This window comes from Cetorhinus maximus, chromosome 20, assembly GCF_964194155.1.
Source record: "Cetorhinus maximus chromosome 20, sCetMax3.hap1.1, whole genome shotgun sequence".
NCBI lineage: Eukaryota > Metazoa > Chordata > Chondrichthyes > Lamniformes > Cetorhinidae > Cetorhinus > Cetorhinus maximus.
In genome coordinates, this window is record NC_135898.1 from 3,250,493 (window position 1) to 3,267,826 (window position 17,334).

Genomic DNA, 17,334 nt, shown 5'->3' on the forward strand with positions numbered 1-17,334 from the left:
CCTTTCCCAGTCCCACATTTGGAAACGTGTGACATAAACAACTTCAAAAACCTTCCTGAGTCACTGCAGCATGGCACGCTCTCGAATCTACCAACCACGGACGTGTTCTCTTCACAAAATCTGCTCCGTCAAACGCTTTACCCCGGGGTCACTGTCACTTTAACAAGGTTCTGTGTGTTTTTTAAAAGAAGCTGTCATGAAATATTTTGTACAGATGTAAACGATTAGTGGGGAGACTGTCGCAGTAATAAGTGTGTCTGTTGTAGACGGCTTTTTGCCGAGCACACTTGGGGAGAATCTAACCACAGAAGGGATTTTGAACTGACCTTGCTGCAGTCTGCTTATTGTCTGCCCCTCCTCAATGCAGCAGCCTGCCCCCAGAAGAGGAACTGTCACCACCGCTAGTAAGGGGCAGGTGAAAGCAGCACTACAGAATCTGCCAACAAAATCTGATCTTTTGTCCTGGTTTTCAGGCTGTTCATGTACAACATAAAACCAGAACTCTGCCTGACAGCATTGTTCCCTACATTCCCTTCATTCTTGTTTATCCCAGAGTCTCCAGCACTTGTACATTCTTCTCTGTATATCAGGACTACTGACATGTCTTCAGCTGTGTGGATTCTTCTCCCTCTCTCTCCTCCCTCAACCTCCCCACTTCTTCATCTCCCCCTCTCTCTCCTTGAGCAAGGTTTTGTTCATCCACAGCAATTTCTCCATCTTTGACTCAGTAACCACTTGTATTTAGGTCAAGCCCCTGGTGAAGCTCTCCGGGGCATATTTCTACATGAATGGCAAGTTGTTATTGTAAGAGAGGTGGTGAGATGCCACGTGGGTACAGGAAGTGGGGTGGGGCACCTGTGTGGCTGCAGTCAAATCCCCTGAGTGATTCACTCATCCGGCAGCCTCCAGGAGCTGACCGGCCCCGATTCTAATTTAACTTCTGAAGCAGTGTTCCCCCCGCTCTGAGTCCCTCAGTGAAACGTTCAGCCTCCCCTGCACCACCCACCTCACCCACCCTCTGTTTTCTGACTGGGCCACCCTGCCAACTCTCCTGCTTCCCAGGGAAATCCCGGGTCACATGGATTTCAGCCAGGTTCTGTCACTGAGCCATAGCGATTGCTGCCAGGGTTTTAAATGAGGGATGGGACTTAAGATTGTCCCTTGTAAACTAACGACAAAAATTATCCCCAAGGGACTGGGTCCCTGTTCAAATCACCGTCTGAGTGCCTGAGCATCGGTGGACTGGTGTAAGGGTGCAAGCAGGTATGTATTGGTGGGTGTCTGTGTGTGATTGAGTGAACAAGTGTCAGGCAATGACCATCTCCAACAAGAGAGAATCCAACCATCACCCCTTGATGTTCAATGGCATTACCATCACTGAATCCCCCACTATCAACATCCTGGACGTTACCATTGACCAGAAACTGAACTGGACTAGCCATATAAATACTGTGGCTACAAGAGCAGGTCAGAGGCTGGGAATCCTGCAGCGAGTAATTCACCCCCTGACTCCCCAAAGCCTGTGCACCATCTACAAGGCACAGGTCAGGAGTGTGATGGAATACTCTCCACTTGCCTGGATGAGTGCAGCTCCCACAACACTCTAGAAGCTTAAGACCATCCAGGACAAAGCAGCCCGCTTGATCATCCACAAACATTCACTCCCCCCACCACCGACGCACAGTGACAGCATTGTGTACCATCTATAAGATGCACTGCAGGAACTCACCAAGGCTCCTTAGACAGCACCTTCCAAACCCAGGACTACTACCATCTAGAAGGACAAGGGCAGCAGATAGATGGGAACACCATCACCTGGAGGTTCCCCTCCAAGTAAAACTCACCATCCTGACTTGGAAATATATTGCCGTTCCTTCACTGTCGCTGGGTCAAAATCCTAGAACTCCCTTCCTAACAGCGCTGTGGGTGTACCTACACCACAGGGACTGCAGCGGTTCAAGAAGGCAGCTCACCACCAGCTTCTCAAGGGAAACTAGTGATGGGCAATAAATGCTGGCCCAGCCAGCGAAGCCCACATCCCATGAATGAAATTTTAAAAATATATATTTCTGGATGTATTTGTGTGCCTATGTTTTTGTCTGATTATTTGCGCGTGTCTATATTTTTGTCTGATTATTTGTGTGTCTACTGTGGTGTGTGTGTATCTATATTTTTGTCCGTAATTATTTGAGTGTGTTTCGGTGTGTGTGTCTGTATTTTTGCCTGTGATTATTTGCTTGTGTATCAGTGTGTGTGTATATATTTTTGTCTGTGATTATTTGTGTGTGTATCGGTGTGTATGTGTCTATATTTTGGTCTGATTATTTGTGTGTAAATTAGTGTGTGTGTCTATATTTTTGCCTGTGTTTATTTGTGTGTGTAATTGTCTGTGTGTCTATGTTTACGTCTGTGATTATTTGTGTGTGTATCGGTGTGTATGTTTTTATTATTCATTCACGGGTTGTGGGCTTCACTGGCTGGGCCAATATTTTTGCCCATCCCTAATTCCCCTTGAGAAGGTGGTGGTGAGCTACGTTCTTGAGCCGCTGCAGTCCATGTGGTGTAGGTACACCCACAGCGCTGTTAGGGAGGGAGTTCCAGGATTTGGGCCCAGCGACAGTGAAGGAACAGCGATATATTTCCAAGTCAGGATGGTGAGTGACTTGGAGGGGAACTTCCAGATGGTGATGTTCCCATCTATCTGCTGCCCTTGTCCTTCTAGATGGTAGTGGTCATGGGTTTGGAAGGTGCTGCCGAAGGAACCTTGGTGAGTTCCTGCAATGTATCTTGTAGATGGTACACACACTACTGCTACTGTGCGTCGGGAGTGGAGGGAGTGAATGTTTGTGGATATGGTGCCAATCAAACGGCTGCTTTGTCCTGGATGGTGTCAAGCTTCTTGAGTGTTGTGGGAGCTGCACTAATCCAGGCAAGTGTATTCCACCGCACTCCTGACTTGTGCCTGATAGATGTTGGACAGGCTCTGGGGAGACAGGGGGTGAGTTACTCATCGCAGGATTCCTAGCCTCTGACCTGCTCTTGTAGCCACAGTATTTAAATGGCTAGTCCAGTTCAGTTTCTGGTCAATGGTAACGCCCAGGATGTTGATAGTGGGGGATTCAGTGATGGTAATGCCATTGAACGTCAAGAGGCGATGGTGAGATTCTCTCTTGTTGTAGATGGTCATTGCCTGGCACTTGTGTGGCGCCAATGTTACTTTCTATGTGTCAGGCCAACCCTGAATATTGTCCAGGTCTTGCTGCTTTTGGACATGGACTGCTTCAGTATCTGTAGAGTCGCGAATGGTGCTGAATGTTGTGCAATCATCAGCGAACATCCCTACTTCTGACCTTATGATGGAAGAAAGGTCATTGATGAAGCAGCTAAAGATGGTTGGGCCGAGGACACTACTCTGAGGAACTCTTGCAGTGATGTCCTCGAACTGAGATGACTGACCTCCAACAACCACAACCATCTTCCTTTGTGCTAGGTATGACTCCAACCAGCAGAGAGTTTTCCCCCTGATTCCCATTGACTCCAGTTTTGCTAGGGCTCCTTGATACCACACTCGGTCAGGTGCTGCCTTGATGTCAAGGGCAATCATTCTCACCTCATCTCGGGAGCTCAGCTCTTTTGTCCCCATTTGAATCAAGGATGTAATGAGGTCAGGAGCTGAGTGGCCCTGGCAGAACCCAAACTGGGCAGCAGTGAGCAGGTTATTGCTAAGCAAGTGCTTGATAGCACTGTTGATGATCCCTTCCATCACTTTACTGATGATGGAGAGTAGACTGATGGGGTGGTAATTGGCCAGGTTGGATTTGTCCTGATTTTTGTGTACAGGACATACCTGGGCAATTTTCCACATAGCCGGGTACATGCCAGTGTTGTAGCTGTACTGGAACAGCTTGGCTAGGGGCGCGGCAAGTTCTGGAGCACAAGTCTTCAGTACTATTGCTGGAATATTGTCAGGCTCGATAGCCTTTGCAGTATCCAATGCCTTCAGCCAGTTTTTGATATCACGTGGAGTGAATCGCATTGGCTGAAGACTGGCATCTGTGATGCTGGGGACCTCTGGAGGAGGCTGAGATGGATCATCCACTTGGCACTTCTGGCTGAAGATTGTAGCAAATGCTTCAGCCTTATCTTTTGCACTGATGTGCTGGGCTCCTCCATCATTGAGGATGGGAATATTTGTGGAGCCGCCTTCTCCTCCAGTGAGTTGTTTAATTGTCCACCACCATTCACCATTGGATGTGGCAGGACTGCAGAGCTTAAATCTGATTTGTTGGTTGTGGGATTGCTTAGCTCCGTCTATCACTTACTGCTTATGCTGTTTGCCACGCAAGTAGTCCCGTGTTATAGCTTCACCAGGTTGACACCTCATTTTTAGGTATGCCTGGTGCTGCTCCTGGACTGCCCTCTTGCACTCTTCATTGAACCAGGTTGATCCCCTGGCTTGATGGTAATGGTAGAGTGGGGGATTTGCCGGGTCATGAGGTTACATATTGTGTTGGAGTACAGTTCTGCTGCTGCTGATGGCCCACAGTGCCTCATGGATGTCCAGTCTTGAGTTGCTAGATCTGTTCAAAATCTATCCCATTTAGCACGGTGGTAATGCTACACAACACAATGGAGGGTATCCTTAATATGAAGGCGGGACTTCATCTCCACAACGATTGTGCAGTGGTCACTCCTACCGATACTGTCATGGACAGATGCATCTGCGGCAGGCAGGTTGGTGAGGATGAGGTCAAGTATGTTTTTCCCTCTTGTTGGTTCCCTCATCAACTGCCGCAGACCCAGTCTAACAGCTATGCCCTTTAGGACTCAGCCAGCTCGGTCAGTAGTAGTGCTATCGAGCCACTCTTGGTGATGGGCATTGAAATCCCCCACCCAGAGTACATTCTGTGCCCTTGCCACCCTCAATGCTTCCTCCAAGTGGTGTTCAACATGGAGGAGCACTGATTCATCAGCTGAGGGAGGGCGGTACGTGGTAATCAGTAGGAGATTTCCTTGTCCCTGTTTGACCTGATGTCATGAGACTTCATGGAGTCCGGAGTCTATATTTTTAGTCTGATTATTTGTCTTTTTTTTTCTGATTATTTGTGTGTGCATTGGTGTGTGTGCCTATATTTTTGTCTGTGGTCATTTGTGTGTGTTTCGGTGTGTATGTCTATATCTTAGTCTGTGACTATTTGTGTGTGTGTTGATGTGTGTGTGTCTATATTTTTGTTTGTGTTAATTTTTGTGTGTATCGGTGTGTTTATCTATATTTTTGTCTGATTATTTGTGTGTGTCTATATTTTTGTCTAATTATTTGTGTGTGTGTTTGCGTGTGCTTGTGTGCCTATATTTTTGTCTGTGATTATTTGTGTGCGTATCGGGGTGTGTGTGTGTGTGTGTGTCTATATTTTTGTCTGTGATTATTTGTGTGCGTATTGGTGTGTGTGTGTCTATATTTTTGTTTATGATTATTTGTGTGTGTATCTGTGTGTGTCTGTCTATATTTTTGTCTGTGATTATTTGTGTCTTTTGGTGTGTGGGTGTCTATTTTGTTGTCTGTGATTATTTATGTGTATTGCTGTGTGTGTGTCTATATTTTTGTCTGTGATTATTTGTGTATGTATTGGTGTGTGTGTGTCTATATTTTTGTCTGTGATTATTTGTGTATGTATTGGTGTCTATATTTTTGTCTGATTATTTGTGTATTTGTCTATATTTTTGTCTGATTTTTGTGTGTGTGTGCGCGCATGTGTCTATATTTTTGTCTGATTATTTGTGTGAATCTGTGTGTGTCTATGTATGTTTTTGTGAGTGTTTTGGTATGTGCGCCTATTTTTGTTGATATATTTTTGTGTCTGTAGCAGTGTTTGCCTGTATATTTTTGTCAGTGTATATTTGTATGTGCGTGCTTGTGGCAGGAGGGGAGCCCCTTGTGCAGCAGCCTGTGCCGCAGTAGAGCCAGCCAATTGCCCCCTCTGGAGATGCAGTAGGCAACACCATGCAGTGTCTGTCTTGTCACAGTCTGTCTGTGGCAGTACCCAGTGACAGGCAGTCACAGCACTCTGCACTCCAGAACGCTGACACATTATCATCTTTAATGGTGCTGTTGGGCCCAAGGCTTCGCTGGGTAATTTATGGGAGGCCGAGGCTGCAGCTGGCGTCTGTATTTTGGCCTCTAATGATGGCTCGGAGCAGCAGGAGGGAGAGAGATTAGGGCTCGGCCAATGTGACTTCAATACTCCTGCTTTTCCCATTAAACCAACAAGAAAAGTATTGATTGCGAACGGGGTCTTGCAGACCAAAGGCAGGCATCATCTGACAGACGGGTACGAGGACTGAGAGCGAGAGGCACTCACGGATATGTCCAGCCAACTCTGTTACCAGGAGAAGGAGGCCTTGACGTCTTTGGGTACAACTTGGCTGGCGCTCCAGAATTATCCTGAAGTAGGCATTCCTCCCCAATATCAAGAAGGGTTTTACAAAGTGGTTTGTTTTTTTTTGTCCGAACTGGGTCTGCATGCAGGCACTGGGAAGACGACAGGAAGTCTGTCCCCCTCAGCCTTCCGCAGGCCCCCTTGTTTTGTTGACGGGATGTCAGTTCACACCACTGGATTCCAGATGTTGCGTCAGACCCTGCAAACCCCTTCAGGGCAGTAATTTATTTAACACAACCTTAAAGAGTTAAATTATCAGCACACGATGCATTGTATCCTCTTTGAGTTTAGAAGGTTGAGGGTGTGATCGAACTGAGATGCTTAAAAGCTAAAGAGAGGGTAGATCAAGAGAAACAATTTCCTCCGCTCAGAGAATAAAGGGGACAGACCTTCAAATTCGAGCTAAGCCGGTCAGGGCTGATGTCTGGAAGCAGTTCTTCACCCAAAGGCCAGCGAAAACATCAAACTCTCTCCACCGAAAAGCTGTGGAGGCTGAGGGTCAATTATTGCTCTCAATACTGGAATGGACAGATTTTTCTTGGCTAACAGTATCGAGGGAAATGGAGCAAAGGCAGAAAAATAGAGTTGAGGTGCAGGTCAGGCACTAAAGAAGTGAATGCAGAGCAGCTGGAAGGGTTGAAGGGCTTCCTCTAGTTCCTAATTAACAGCTTGAAGGGGCTGAATGGCCTCCTCCTCTTCCATTGCCTTGAGTACGTTGTGCACATCTTCTGCATGACTTCAGTTACTAAGCAGCTGCTCTGCATTAAACTTTCACCCAATAAAATGTTTCCAATTGTTTTGTGTAGTTGCTTGACATGTAGGAGTAAAAGCTCAGTCCCAGATTCCGGGCACTTGCTGCTGATTGCGAATCATGGGAAGTTCCAAGGCTTCTTAAAGCTGCCTTGTCTTGTCAGCTCCTCCATGGTACTGGCCTGTGTAGTCAGGCCTGCATCTTTAAACGGTCAGGGTCAGTCTGAAAGGAAGAGAAACTTGCATTTCTATCACTCCTTTCACAACCTCAGGATGTGTCAAAGCGTTTTACACCCAATGAAATAATTCTCAAGTTCAGTTGCAACATCACATCAGATGGGAATCGAGTGACAGTCAACGTCCTGTCTTATTTTCGTCACAATATCCTTTTTTAATGGAAGAGAACTGTCAGTCCTGATTGTACCTGAACTGATGTTAATCCAGCTCTCTTTGTCACTCATTAACCCCTCTCCCCCAGTGCCCTGTGTTACTGACTGTATCTCTACTGATGTTAATCCAGCTCCCTCACATTGTCACTCAGTAACCCCTCTCCCCCAGCGCCCTGTGTTACTGACTGTATCCCTGCTGATGTTAATCCAGCTCCCTCGCACTGTCACTCAGTAACCCCTCTCCCCCAGCGCCCTGTGTTACTGACTGTATCCCTGCTGATGTTAATCCAGCTCCCTCACAGAGTCACTCAGTAACCCCTCTCCCCCAGCACCCTGTGTAATTGACTGTATCTCTACTGATGTTAATCCAGCTCCCTCACACTGTCACTCAGTAACCCCTCTCCCCCAGCACCCTGTGTTACTGACTGTATCTCTACTGATGTTAATCCAGCTCCCTCACACTGTCACTCAGTAACCCCTCTCCCCCAGCGCCCTGTGTTACTGACTGTATCTCTACTGATGTTAATCCAGCTCTCTCACACTGTCACTCAGTGACCCCTCTCCCCCCAGCGCCCTGTGTTACTGACTGTATCTCTCCGGATGTGAATCCAGCCCCCTCACACTGTCACTCAGTAACCCCTCTCCCCCAGCACCCTGTGTTACTGACTGTATCTCTACTGATGTTAATCCAGCTCTCTCACACTGTCACTCAGTGACCCCTCTCCCCCCAGCGCCCTGTGTTACTGACTGTATCTCTCCGGATGTGAATCCAGCCCCCTCACACTGTCACTCAGTAACCCCTCTCCCCCAGCACCCTGTGTTACTGACTGTATCTCTACTGATGTTAATCCAGCTCCCTCACACTGTCACTCAGTAACCCCTCTCCACCCAGCGCCCTGTGTTACTGACTGTATCTCTACTGATGTTAACCCAGCCCCCTAACACTGTCACTCAGTAACCCCTCTCCACCCAGCGCCCTGTGTTACTGACTGCACCCCTACTGATGTTAATCCAGCTCCCTCACACTGTCACTCAGTAACCCTGTGAATGTTCAAAATGCTTTAAGTCATCAACTCTCACCGTTTAATAAAGTATAAATCCCGTGGGGGAAATAATAAGGAAAATGTGACCATTAAATTTAATTGGAAGTCATTGAAACTGCTCTTTAAAGGGACGGTGAGCCTGGCTTTTAAAGGGTGTCCTGTTTCTGCTCAGCTTTAACCGTACGTGACAGGAAGTGAGAGGGGAAAGGGAGCAATGCTAATCCATTGGAACCTCCCAAACACTCTGCTCCCCTTGCACCAGGCACTGTGACAAGCTGCAAAAACACCCAGTATTCAACATTTGTCAAAATGGTGCACATTTAACAGATTAACTCACTGCCTGTGGCTCAAGGGGAAGTGAGAAGATTGTGAGTTTAAGTCACACTCCAGAGGCTGGTGTAAGAATCCAGGCTGACACTCCGAGTGCCAGGGCTGTGGGAGTGCTGCACTGTCGGAGGACTCTCCTTTCACTTCAGATGCTCCCTCAGATCCCACGGCCAGTATTCCGAAGAGGAGCAGGGGAGTTCTGTCCGGTGTCCTGGCGATTGTTTATCCCTCAATCATTGGTAAACTTTCTCTGGTCGTTATCACGTTGCTGTTTCTGGGATCTTGCCGTGTACAAATTGGCTGCTGCATTTCCTACAATACAGCAGTAACTAAGCTTGAAAAGAACTTCACTGGCTGTGAGGTGCTTGAGGTATCCTGAGGTTGTGAAAAGCAGTGGATATAAATAGGAATCCTTTTCCTCTTTTCTGTTCCCCGGGTACAGGAGTGGGTCACAGTACGAAGGGAAATTCCCCCCTCTCTCTTGCCCATTGGGGCAGCTGCACCGGAACAGTTGGAACAAGTGTTTCTTTTCTGGTGTAATGGGAGACGAGTCTGCGTAACAACTGAGTAAACAGCAGGCTGTCAGAAACAGGAGCCCACCTGCCATTGTCTGGAGTATCTGCTTACTGTGGAGAATGGATTTTTGGACAGCAGTTAATAACTTAACCCCCCTCGCCAAGACCCCTTCCCATCACCCACATCCTGCTGTGAACGTCAACTTTCCTGCTCACCTGCTCAACCACGAATCAGACCTGGAGAGAGCAACTCGCCCTCCTGCACTCCCTGCTACTCTCCACAAAGAGTGTCGCTGTAAGAGGGGCAGCCTTTCAGTGACAAATCCCACCATCAGGGACCCCTCTTTGCAAAATACTCCCTTCAAGTAATTCAGGTAAGAAGGAAAGCAGTTGTACCTCTTTCACAGCTGCAGGACATCCCAAGACACTTCACAGCCAATGAAATATTTTTTAAAATGTAGTCACGATTGTAATGTAGGAAATGCATCAGTCAATTTGCGCACAGCAAGCTCCCACAAACAGCAAAGTGTTAATGACCAGATAATCTGAGGAATAAATATTGGCCAGGACACTAGAGAGAACTTGCCTGCTTTTCTTCTCGAATCGCAGCCATGGGATCTTTAACAACCCTGTGGCCGGAATTTTCCGCCTCCATTGGCATCAGGTGTCATGGCGGGCAATATGGCGAGAAGGCCAAAAATCAGTTTCACACCGTCATGAAACCAGTTTGCGATCGTTCTCTCCGCCCATCAAAGGCATGCTGACATGTTTCACAAATGTACATAAGCGACATGCACCTTGTGAGCTGCACTTCTCTCGGGACTTCGAGGTTCGTTTGCCGACCTTGCTTTGGGCAGCACTCGGGGTCTCAGCGCCAGGCTTCACAGGCAGCACCTCATCACTGTTAGGGGGGCTCACAGGCAGGTCTCTACCTACCAGACCAGTCATGAGGCGGGGGTGGCTTTCCAACGGCTGCAGGGCTAGGGCTTGCTTGGGGAAGGGGGAGAAGTGGCCTCAGGCAGGGGAAGAGGCTGCAGGGCGAGGGCTATACTGGGGAAGGGGGGTATCCCAGGGTGTGTGTGAGGGGCACATGTTGATCTGTGCAAGTGGCCTCGAGATGGTGAGGACTGAGGAGGCAGCCTCTAGAGGAGATGAGGCCAGATGGACATGTGAGGGTGTGTGTGAGAGAGTGAGAGGTGATATCCCTTGAGCTGGCAGTGAGTGAGATGCCAGTGAATGTGTGATGGGCTTGTGAGTGTGTGAGTTTGGGGTAATGAGATGGTTGCCTTACCCTGGGGGCACGGATGAGATCATTCATCCTCGTTCTTCACTGGATAAGCAACCTCTCCTGTGCAGCATTGGCACTGACCACCACTGCCACCACCTCCCAAGCTGGAAGGGTGATGCTGATGGGTCTCCTGTGGCCACAGCGGGAGAAGAGGACATTGCGGTGGGCTCCAGTGGTGCCCGAGGGCATCCCAGGGACACATCATTGAATTGGGGGGTGCTGTAGTCTACTTTGCCTCTGGGGCCATGTCTTCACTGGAGCAGTCTTGGGCTGCAAGCGTTGAGAAGTGTGCACGCGGCTGTAGTTTAAATATGGTGCCCTGCGTGAAGAAGTGGCAAGTTAACAGCATGGTGGGCAAATTGGAGGCTGCCTGCCAGCGAGAGGGTGTGTTTCCTGTCCCTGCCTAATTAATGAGGCAGGAATGGGACAATATGGAACGAGAAGCCACCATTGCGGCCGGTGGCTAAAATGTCCTTTTTCCCGCCTGCTACCGCACTTACTGATAATCTGGGGTGATTCTGCCCTGTGTCTCAGAGGCAAGAATGAACTGGGAGTGTTTGCGGACTTGTCTCAGGAGTCAGTCCCTAGACGAGGCTCTCAATAACTTGATAGTGCTCGGTGCCTTCCGGCTGATACTCTACAGTCAGGATTTTATGTGAAGCAACCTGTCGTCCTTTGAACTGTGGCAGCACATCACACAGTGTGAACGTCACAGAGCCATGTCAGATAGCAGACTTACAGTCCAGGAGTTGTGTAAAACATGGAGCTCGACACACACGGCAGAAACAGATAACGATGACACTGCAGTGCAGTAGCCAGAGAGGTCAGTGGGTGAGAGGTTAAGAAGTCCAGGAGTGCAGTCTGAGGTCGCGTTAGGTTAAGTACATAAGCGATGGGCTGAAAGAAAAGCAAGCTGTGAATACTGAAAGAGGCAAAGGGCTCAGTTGACATGTGAGAGAAAGTGTGAGTTAAATTGTCTAGAGAGAGGCTTCTCAATTTGTCTCCCTGCCAGAATTATGCTGGAGCCTCCAGAAATGAAAGATGAATGTCCAGGAAACTGCTGCAAGCTAACATTAATCCCAAAAAATCCGCTGTTTTAGCTTGAGGACTCCTGATTCTTAATTATAAAAATACGAAGGGGAAAAAAGGGCTGTTTGACCGGGTAGGGGTGGGAGATGATGTGATGGAACCTGCAGGAATCTGTCCAACCAGAATTGACAGCCTCTCCCATCATTGGAACCAATAATGTGGAGGACAGAGTGAAACAGTGAACTGAGTTGAATCATTGCAGATAAAATGCACCCTTCTGAAGTGACAGCTCACGGAATGAATGATCCTGCACTCTCCCTGTTTTACACAGAGTTTTATTTCGTTACTTTTTAATTTCAGTAACTACTGATACTTATACAGCGGTTTTAATATTTAAAACACTGCGAGACGCTTGACAGGAGTGTTAAAAGTAGAATTTGATACGGAACCATGAAGTAGATATTTGAGTTCCTGGCACAGGTGGTGTCAGGAAAGCTGCAGAATTTGAATGGATATGTGCTGATTTGTTCTGACCTCCTTGGTGTGTCTTTTCTTTCTGCAGGGACCTGAAGAATAATCTGATCAGTACCATCCAACCTGGGGCTTTCCGTGGGCTTCCAGTCCTGAAACGGCTGTAAGTCATTCTGATTCTACCCGAGGCGGGTCTCCGTTGCTGTGCATAAACCCCGACTTCTCCCTCATACCCCAAGTTCTCCCAGAATATATCACCTGACATTTCATCCCATGAAACTTTATCTGACACAAATTCGATCTACCAGACAACAGTCACTTTGATTCCTGTGTCCAGTTTACAGTGATCCCCACTTTTGTGTTGTCTGCATACTGCTTCTCTGTATATATTAAGGAGCAATAGTGCCAACACTGACCCCTGGAGGCACCATTATTTACATCCCTCTCATCCATGAACCAGCACTCTGCTTTCTGCCTGGGACAAACTTTCTTTACATGTTACCGAACTCCCTTTAGCAGTGTATGGGCAGCTTGCTTTATCATCTCTTTCTGTTTACTACAATACAAGTATGGAATTTACACCCAGCTTTCCTTCAATTTACAGACAGTCCTTCTATGAGGCTTCTGAAAATCCACAAACACATTTTCTTCATAAATTCTTTACTCAAAACCTCTATTAAATTTGTCAGGCATTATTTCACATCTGCATTTGCTCACCTTTTTAACCCTTGTCTTTAAGCGTAAGAATTAACTTTCTCCCATGTTATGGAGTCGAGAAACTTGCTCGCTATTGAGGTTGAACTGATTGGTCAACAGTTAACCAGCTTACGCCTTTCTCCCTTTTTGGACCAGAGGTGTAACATTGGCAAATGCTATGGATGTTGGTCGGTCTTTCTGGTGTGATTTAACGTATTTACTTCTGTATTCTGTCAAAATGTAATGAGTTGTTTATTAATTGTATTATTTTCCTTAATCGCAGAGACCTCTCCAATAACAGAATCGGATGCCTGAACCCTGCCATGTTCCAGAGCCTAACAAGTCTGACTAAATTGTGAGTATGTGTGACACACATTAGTTACTGCCCACTGTACATTCTGTCTCCATGACAGGTCAGTTCCTCTGAGAGTAGAAAAGATTAGGAGATTTGAGAGAGCAGTTCCAATCATCCAAGGTTTTTGCTCGAGTAAATAAGAAACTGTTGCTCGTGACAGGCGGGACAGTAACTAGAGAACATAGATTTAAATTGATTGGCAAAAGAAGCAGAGATGGCATGAGGAAAACATTTCATCAGCAAGACCAGGAATGTGCTACTTGAAAGGGTGTTGAAAGCAGACTCAATGGTCACTTAGAAAATAATTAGCCAAAAGGTAAGAAGTTTGTAGGTGGAATGAGAAAGAGCAGGTGTGTGGGACTAATTGGATAACTCTTTCAAGGAGCTGGCACAGGAATGATGGGCTGAATGGCCTCCTGGTGCACTGTAAGATTCTGTGATTCTGTATGGTGATTCCTGCAGGCACCCTGACTGTTTCGAGCTCAAAGACTACAGTATTTCTAGGATGGTGCCTTTATTGAACTGATTGTGAAATGGCTGCTTCCAGAGAGAGTCCCTTCGTGGCAGAGGTCACATGAACACAGCAAGCCAGATAGGACATGTAGTAAGTAATGTTGCATTTCAAAACCCAAACACTGACATTATCTCTGGGACCTTGCTTCAGGCAATGCCCTTTGGTGATTCCAGGTGTTTACCCTCAAAGAGGGAAGGTTTTTGGTCACCACAGTGGGTGATTTAACAGCATGGGGGAGTGGGAAGGGGCCTCTATCAATTTTGCCCCGAGATGATGGGTCGATTTGGGACATTGAAGAAAAGGTCAAAACCAGGGGAAAGGAAAGAACTTGCATTTAGATAATGCTGTTAACATCCTGGGGGTATCCCAAAGCACGTCCAGCAAATGAATTACCTTTGGACTGTGGTCGTTATTCAAGAGGAAAGTGCAGAGCAAGATCTCACTATCAGCAGTGAGGCAAATAACTAAATAACTTCTTCTGGTGTCAGTTGAAGAATGAATGTTGGCTGGTAGTCCGGGTAAAACTCCCCTGATAGTGCAGTGGGACATTTGACCTTCATATGAATATTCAAGTGAGGAGCAGGAGGAGGTCACTCAGCCCCTTGAGCCTGCTCCGCCATTCAATAAGATCATGGCTGGTCTGATTGTGGCCTCAACCCCACATTCCTGCCTACCCCAGGTAACCTTTCACCCCCTTAATCAAGAATCCATATACCTCTGCCTTAAAAACATTCCATGATCCAGCTTTCACCTCTCTCGGGGGAAGAGTGTTCCACAGACTCATGACCCTCTGAGAGAAAAAATGTCTTCTCATCTCTGTCTTCAATTGGAGACCCCTTATTTTTAAACTGTGTCCCCTAGTTCTAGAGATCCACCCTGTCAAGTCCCCTCAGTCCCCTATGCTTCAATAAGATCACCTCTCATTCTTCTAAGCTCCAATGGATACACGTCCAACCTGTCCAATCTTCCCTCATATGAAAACCCTCCCCGCACCCCATTTCCTGGCATCAGGTTGCATGAACCTTCTTTGAACTGCTTCTAATGCTATTATATCCTTTCTTAAATAAGGAGACCAAAACTGTACACAGTACCCCAGATATAATCTCACCAATGTGCTATACAAGTGCAGCAAAATGTCCCAACTTTCAAGTTCCATTCCCCTTGCAATAAACGGCAATATTCCATTTGCCTCCCTAATCACTTGGCGTAGCTGCAAACTATTTGTGATTCATTTACCAGAACATCCAGATCCCTCTGCACCTCAGAGTTCTGCAATCTCTCCCCATTTAAATAATGCGCTGCATTTCTATTCTTCCTGCCAAATTGGACAAGTTCACATTTTTCCACAGTATAGTCCACCTGCCAAATTTGTGCCCAATTACTAAACCTGCCTATGACCCTTTGCAGACCCCTTATGTCCTCTTTACAATTTACTTTCCTACCTATCTTTGTGTCATCAGCAAATTTAACAACCATACATTCAGTCTCTTCATCCAAGTCATTGATATAAATTGTAAATAGTTGAGACCTCAGCACAGGCCCTGTGGTACTCCAATCATCACATCTTTTCAACCCAAAAATGACCCATTGATGCTGACTCTCTGCTTCCTGTTAGCTAACCAATCCTCTATCCATGCTAATAAGTTACCCCCAACACCACGGGCTCTTATTTTGCACATTGTCAAATGCTTTCTGGAAATCTACGTACAGCACATCCACAGGTTCTCCTTTATCCATGTTGTTTGTTACTTCCTTAAAAAACTCCAATAAATTAGTGAGGCATGATTTCCCTTTCACAAAACCATGTTGACTCTGCCTGAATACATTGAGATTTTCTAAGTGCCCCACTATAACCTCCTTAATAATAGATTCCAGCATTTTACCTATGACAGATGTTAAGTTAACTGGCCTGTAGTTTCTTGCTTTCTGTCTCTCTTCTTTCTTAAACAGAGGAGTCACATTCGCTATTTTCCAATCTGATAGGGCCTTTCCAGAATTTTGGAAAATTAAAACCAATGCACCCACTATCTCTGCAGCCACTTCTTTTAAGATTATAGGATAAAGTCCATCAGAACCTGGGGACTTGTCAGCCTTTGGTTCTAATCATTGTCTCAGCCCCCTTTCCTTGGTGATTGTAATTGTTTGAAATTCCTCCCTCCCTCTCACCTCCTGATTCATAACTATTTCTGGGATATTATTTGTATCCTCTACAATGAAGACAGAAGCAAAATATCTGTTCAATTCATCTGTGGTCTCCTTATTTTCCATTATTAATTCCCGAGATTCTCTCTTTTTCTCTCTCTCTCTCTCTCTCTCACTCGAGGACCATTGCTCACTTTACTTATTCTTTTCCTTTTTAATAACTGTAGGAATTCTTATTGTCTGTTTTTATACTTCTAGCTAATTTTCTCTTGTACTCGTCTCTGCAGAATTATATGTCTTTTCATTCAATTTGATACTAACTTTAAATTCTTTAGTTAGCCATGGATGGCACATCCTTCCCTTAGAGTCTTTACTTCTCACTGGGATGCATCTTTTCTCAGTATTCTGAAATTTTGTCTTAAATGTCTGCCACTGCATCTCCACTGACATGTTCCTTAACCTAATCTCCCAGTTCATTTCAAACAGCTCTGTCTTCATGTCTTCACAATTGTCTTTTTTTAAGTTTAAAACACTAGTCTTAGATCCACTTCTCTCACCCTCAAACTGAATGCGAAATTCAATCATATTATGATCACTGCTACTGAGGGGTGCCTTCTCTATGAGGTCATTAATTAATCCTGTCTCATTGCATATTACCAGATTGAATATAGCCTGCTCTCTGGTTGGTGCTAAAACATGCTGCTTTAAGAAACTGTCCTGAAAACACTCAATGAACTCATCATCCAGGCTCCCTTTGTTAATCTGATTCATCCAATCTATAGATATATGGATTAAAATCACTCATGATTATCACCGTACCTTTCTCTCAAGCCCTCATAATTTCTTCCTGTATACCCCATCCTAGAGTGTGGTTGCTGTTAGGGGGCCTATAAACCACTCCCATAAGTGACTTCTTACTTTTACTACTCCTCATGTCTCATCTCAGCTGAATGGGCCTGGCGGACTGATAGAGCCTGGGTTTAATCTGAGGAAGAAGCGACCTTTGAGTCCACTACTCTCTCTATGTCATAATTCTTTTTTAGAAAAAAACCTTGAGCTCAGCGAGGAACATAGGGGAAAGCTCGCTCTGGCTGTCTGCAGAGTACAGTCACAGCAACTGTATTGCAAGTCTTGGTGCATCATGTTACCGTGTCGCTTCTGTTACTGCATGAGAAATAATAGATTACTCTATCCCCTCCTAAGCAGAGTGAGATTCCCCTTTGAAGCTGACTATTGTATCGAATAGTAACAGAAACAACTTGCATTTATATAAAATCCTTAACTCAGCAAAATGTCCCAAAGTGCTTCTCAGGATGGCTGTCAAGCAAAATTAGACACTGAGCTACATAAGGAGATGTTAGGACAGGGACCAAAGGAT

The 17,334-nt window shown here is 46.1% G+C and overlaps 1 protein-coding gene across 1 annotated transcript in view; it reads left to right on the forward strand.

Annotated features, from left to right (window-relative positions):
* adgra2 (adhesion G protein-coupled receptor A2) overlaps positions 1-17,334 on the forward strand; it is a 144,887-nt gene that overhangs the window by 82,742 nt on the left and 44,811 nt on the right. The window contains exons 3-4 of the mRNA XM_078565394.1: positions 12,341-12,412; positions 13,229-13,300. Of these exons, the coding sequence (XP_078421520.1) occupies positions 12,341-12,412; positions 13,229-13,300 (144 nt within the window). The remainder of the gene's footprint in view (positions 1-12,340; positions 12,413-13,228; positions 13,301-17,334) is intronic.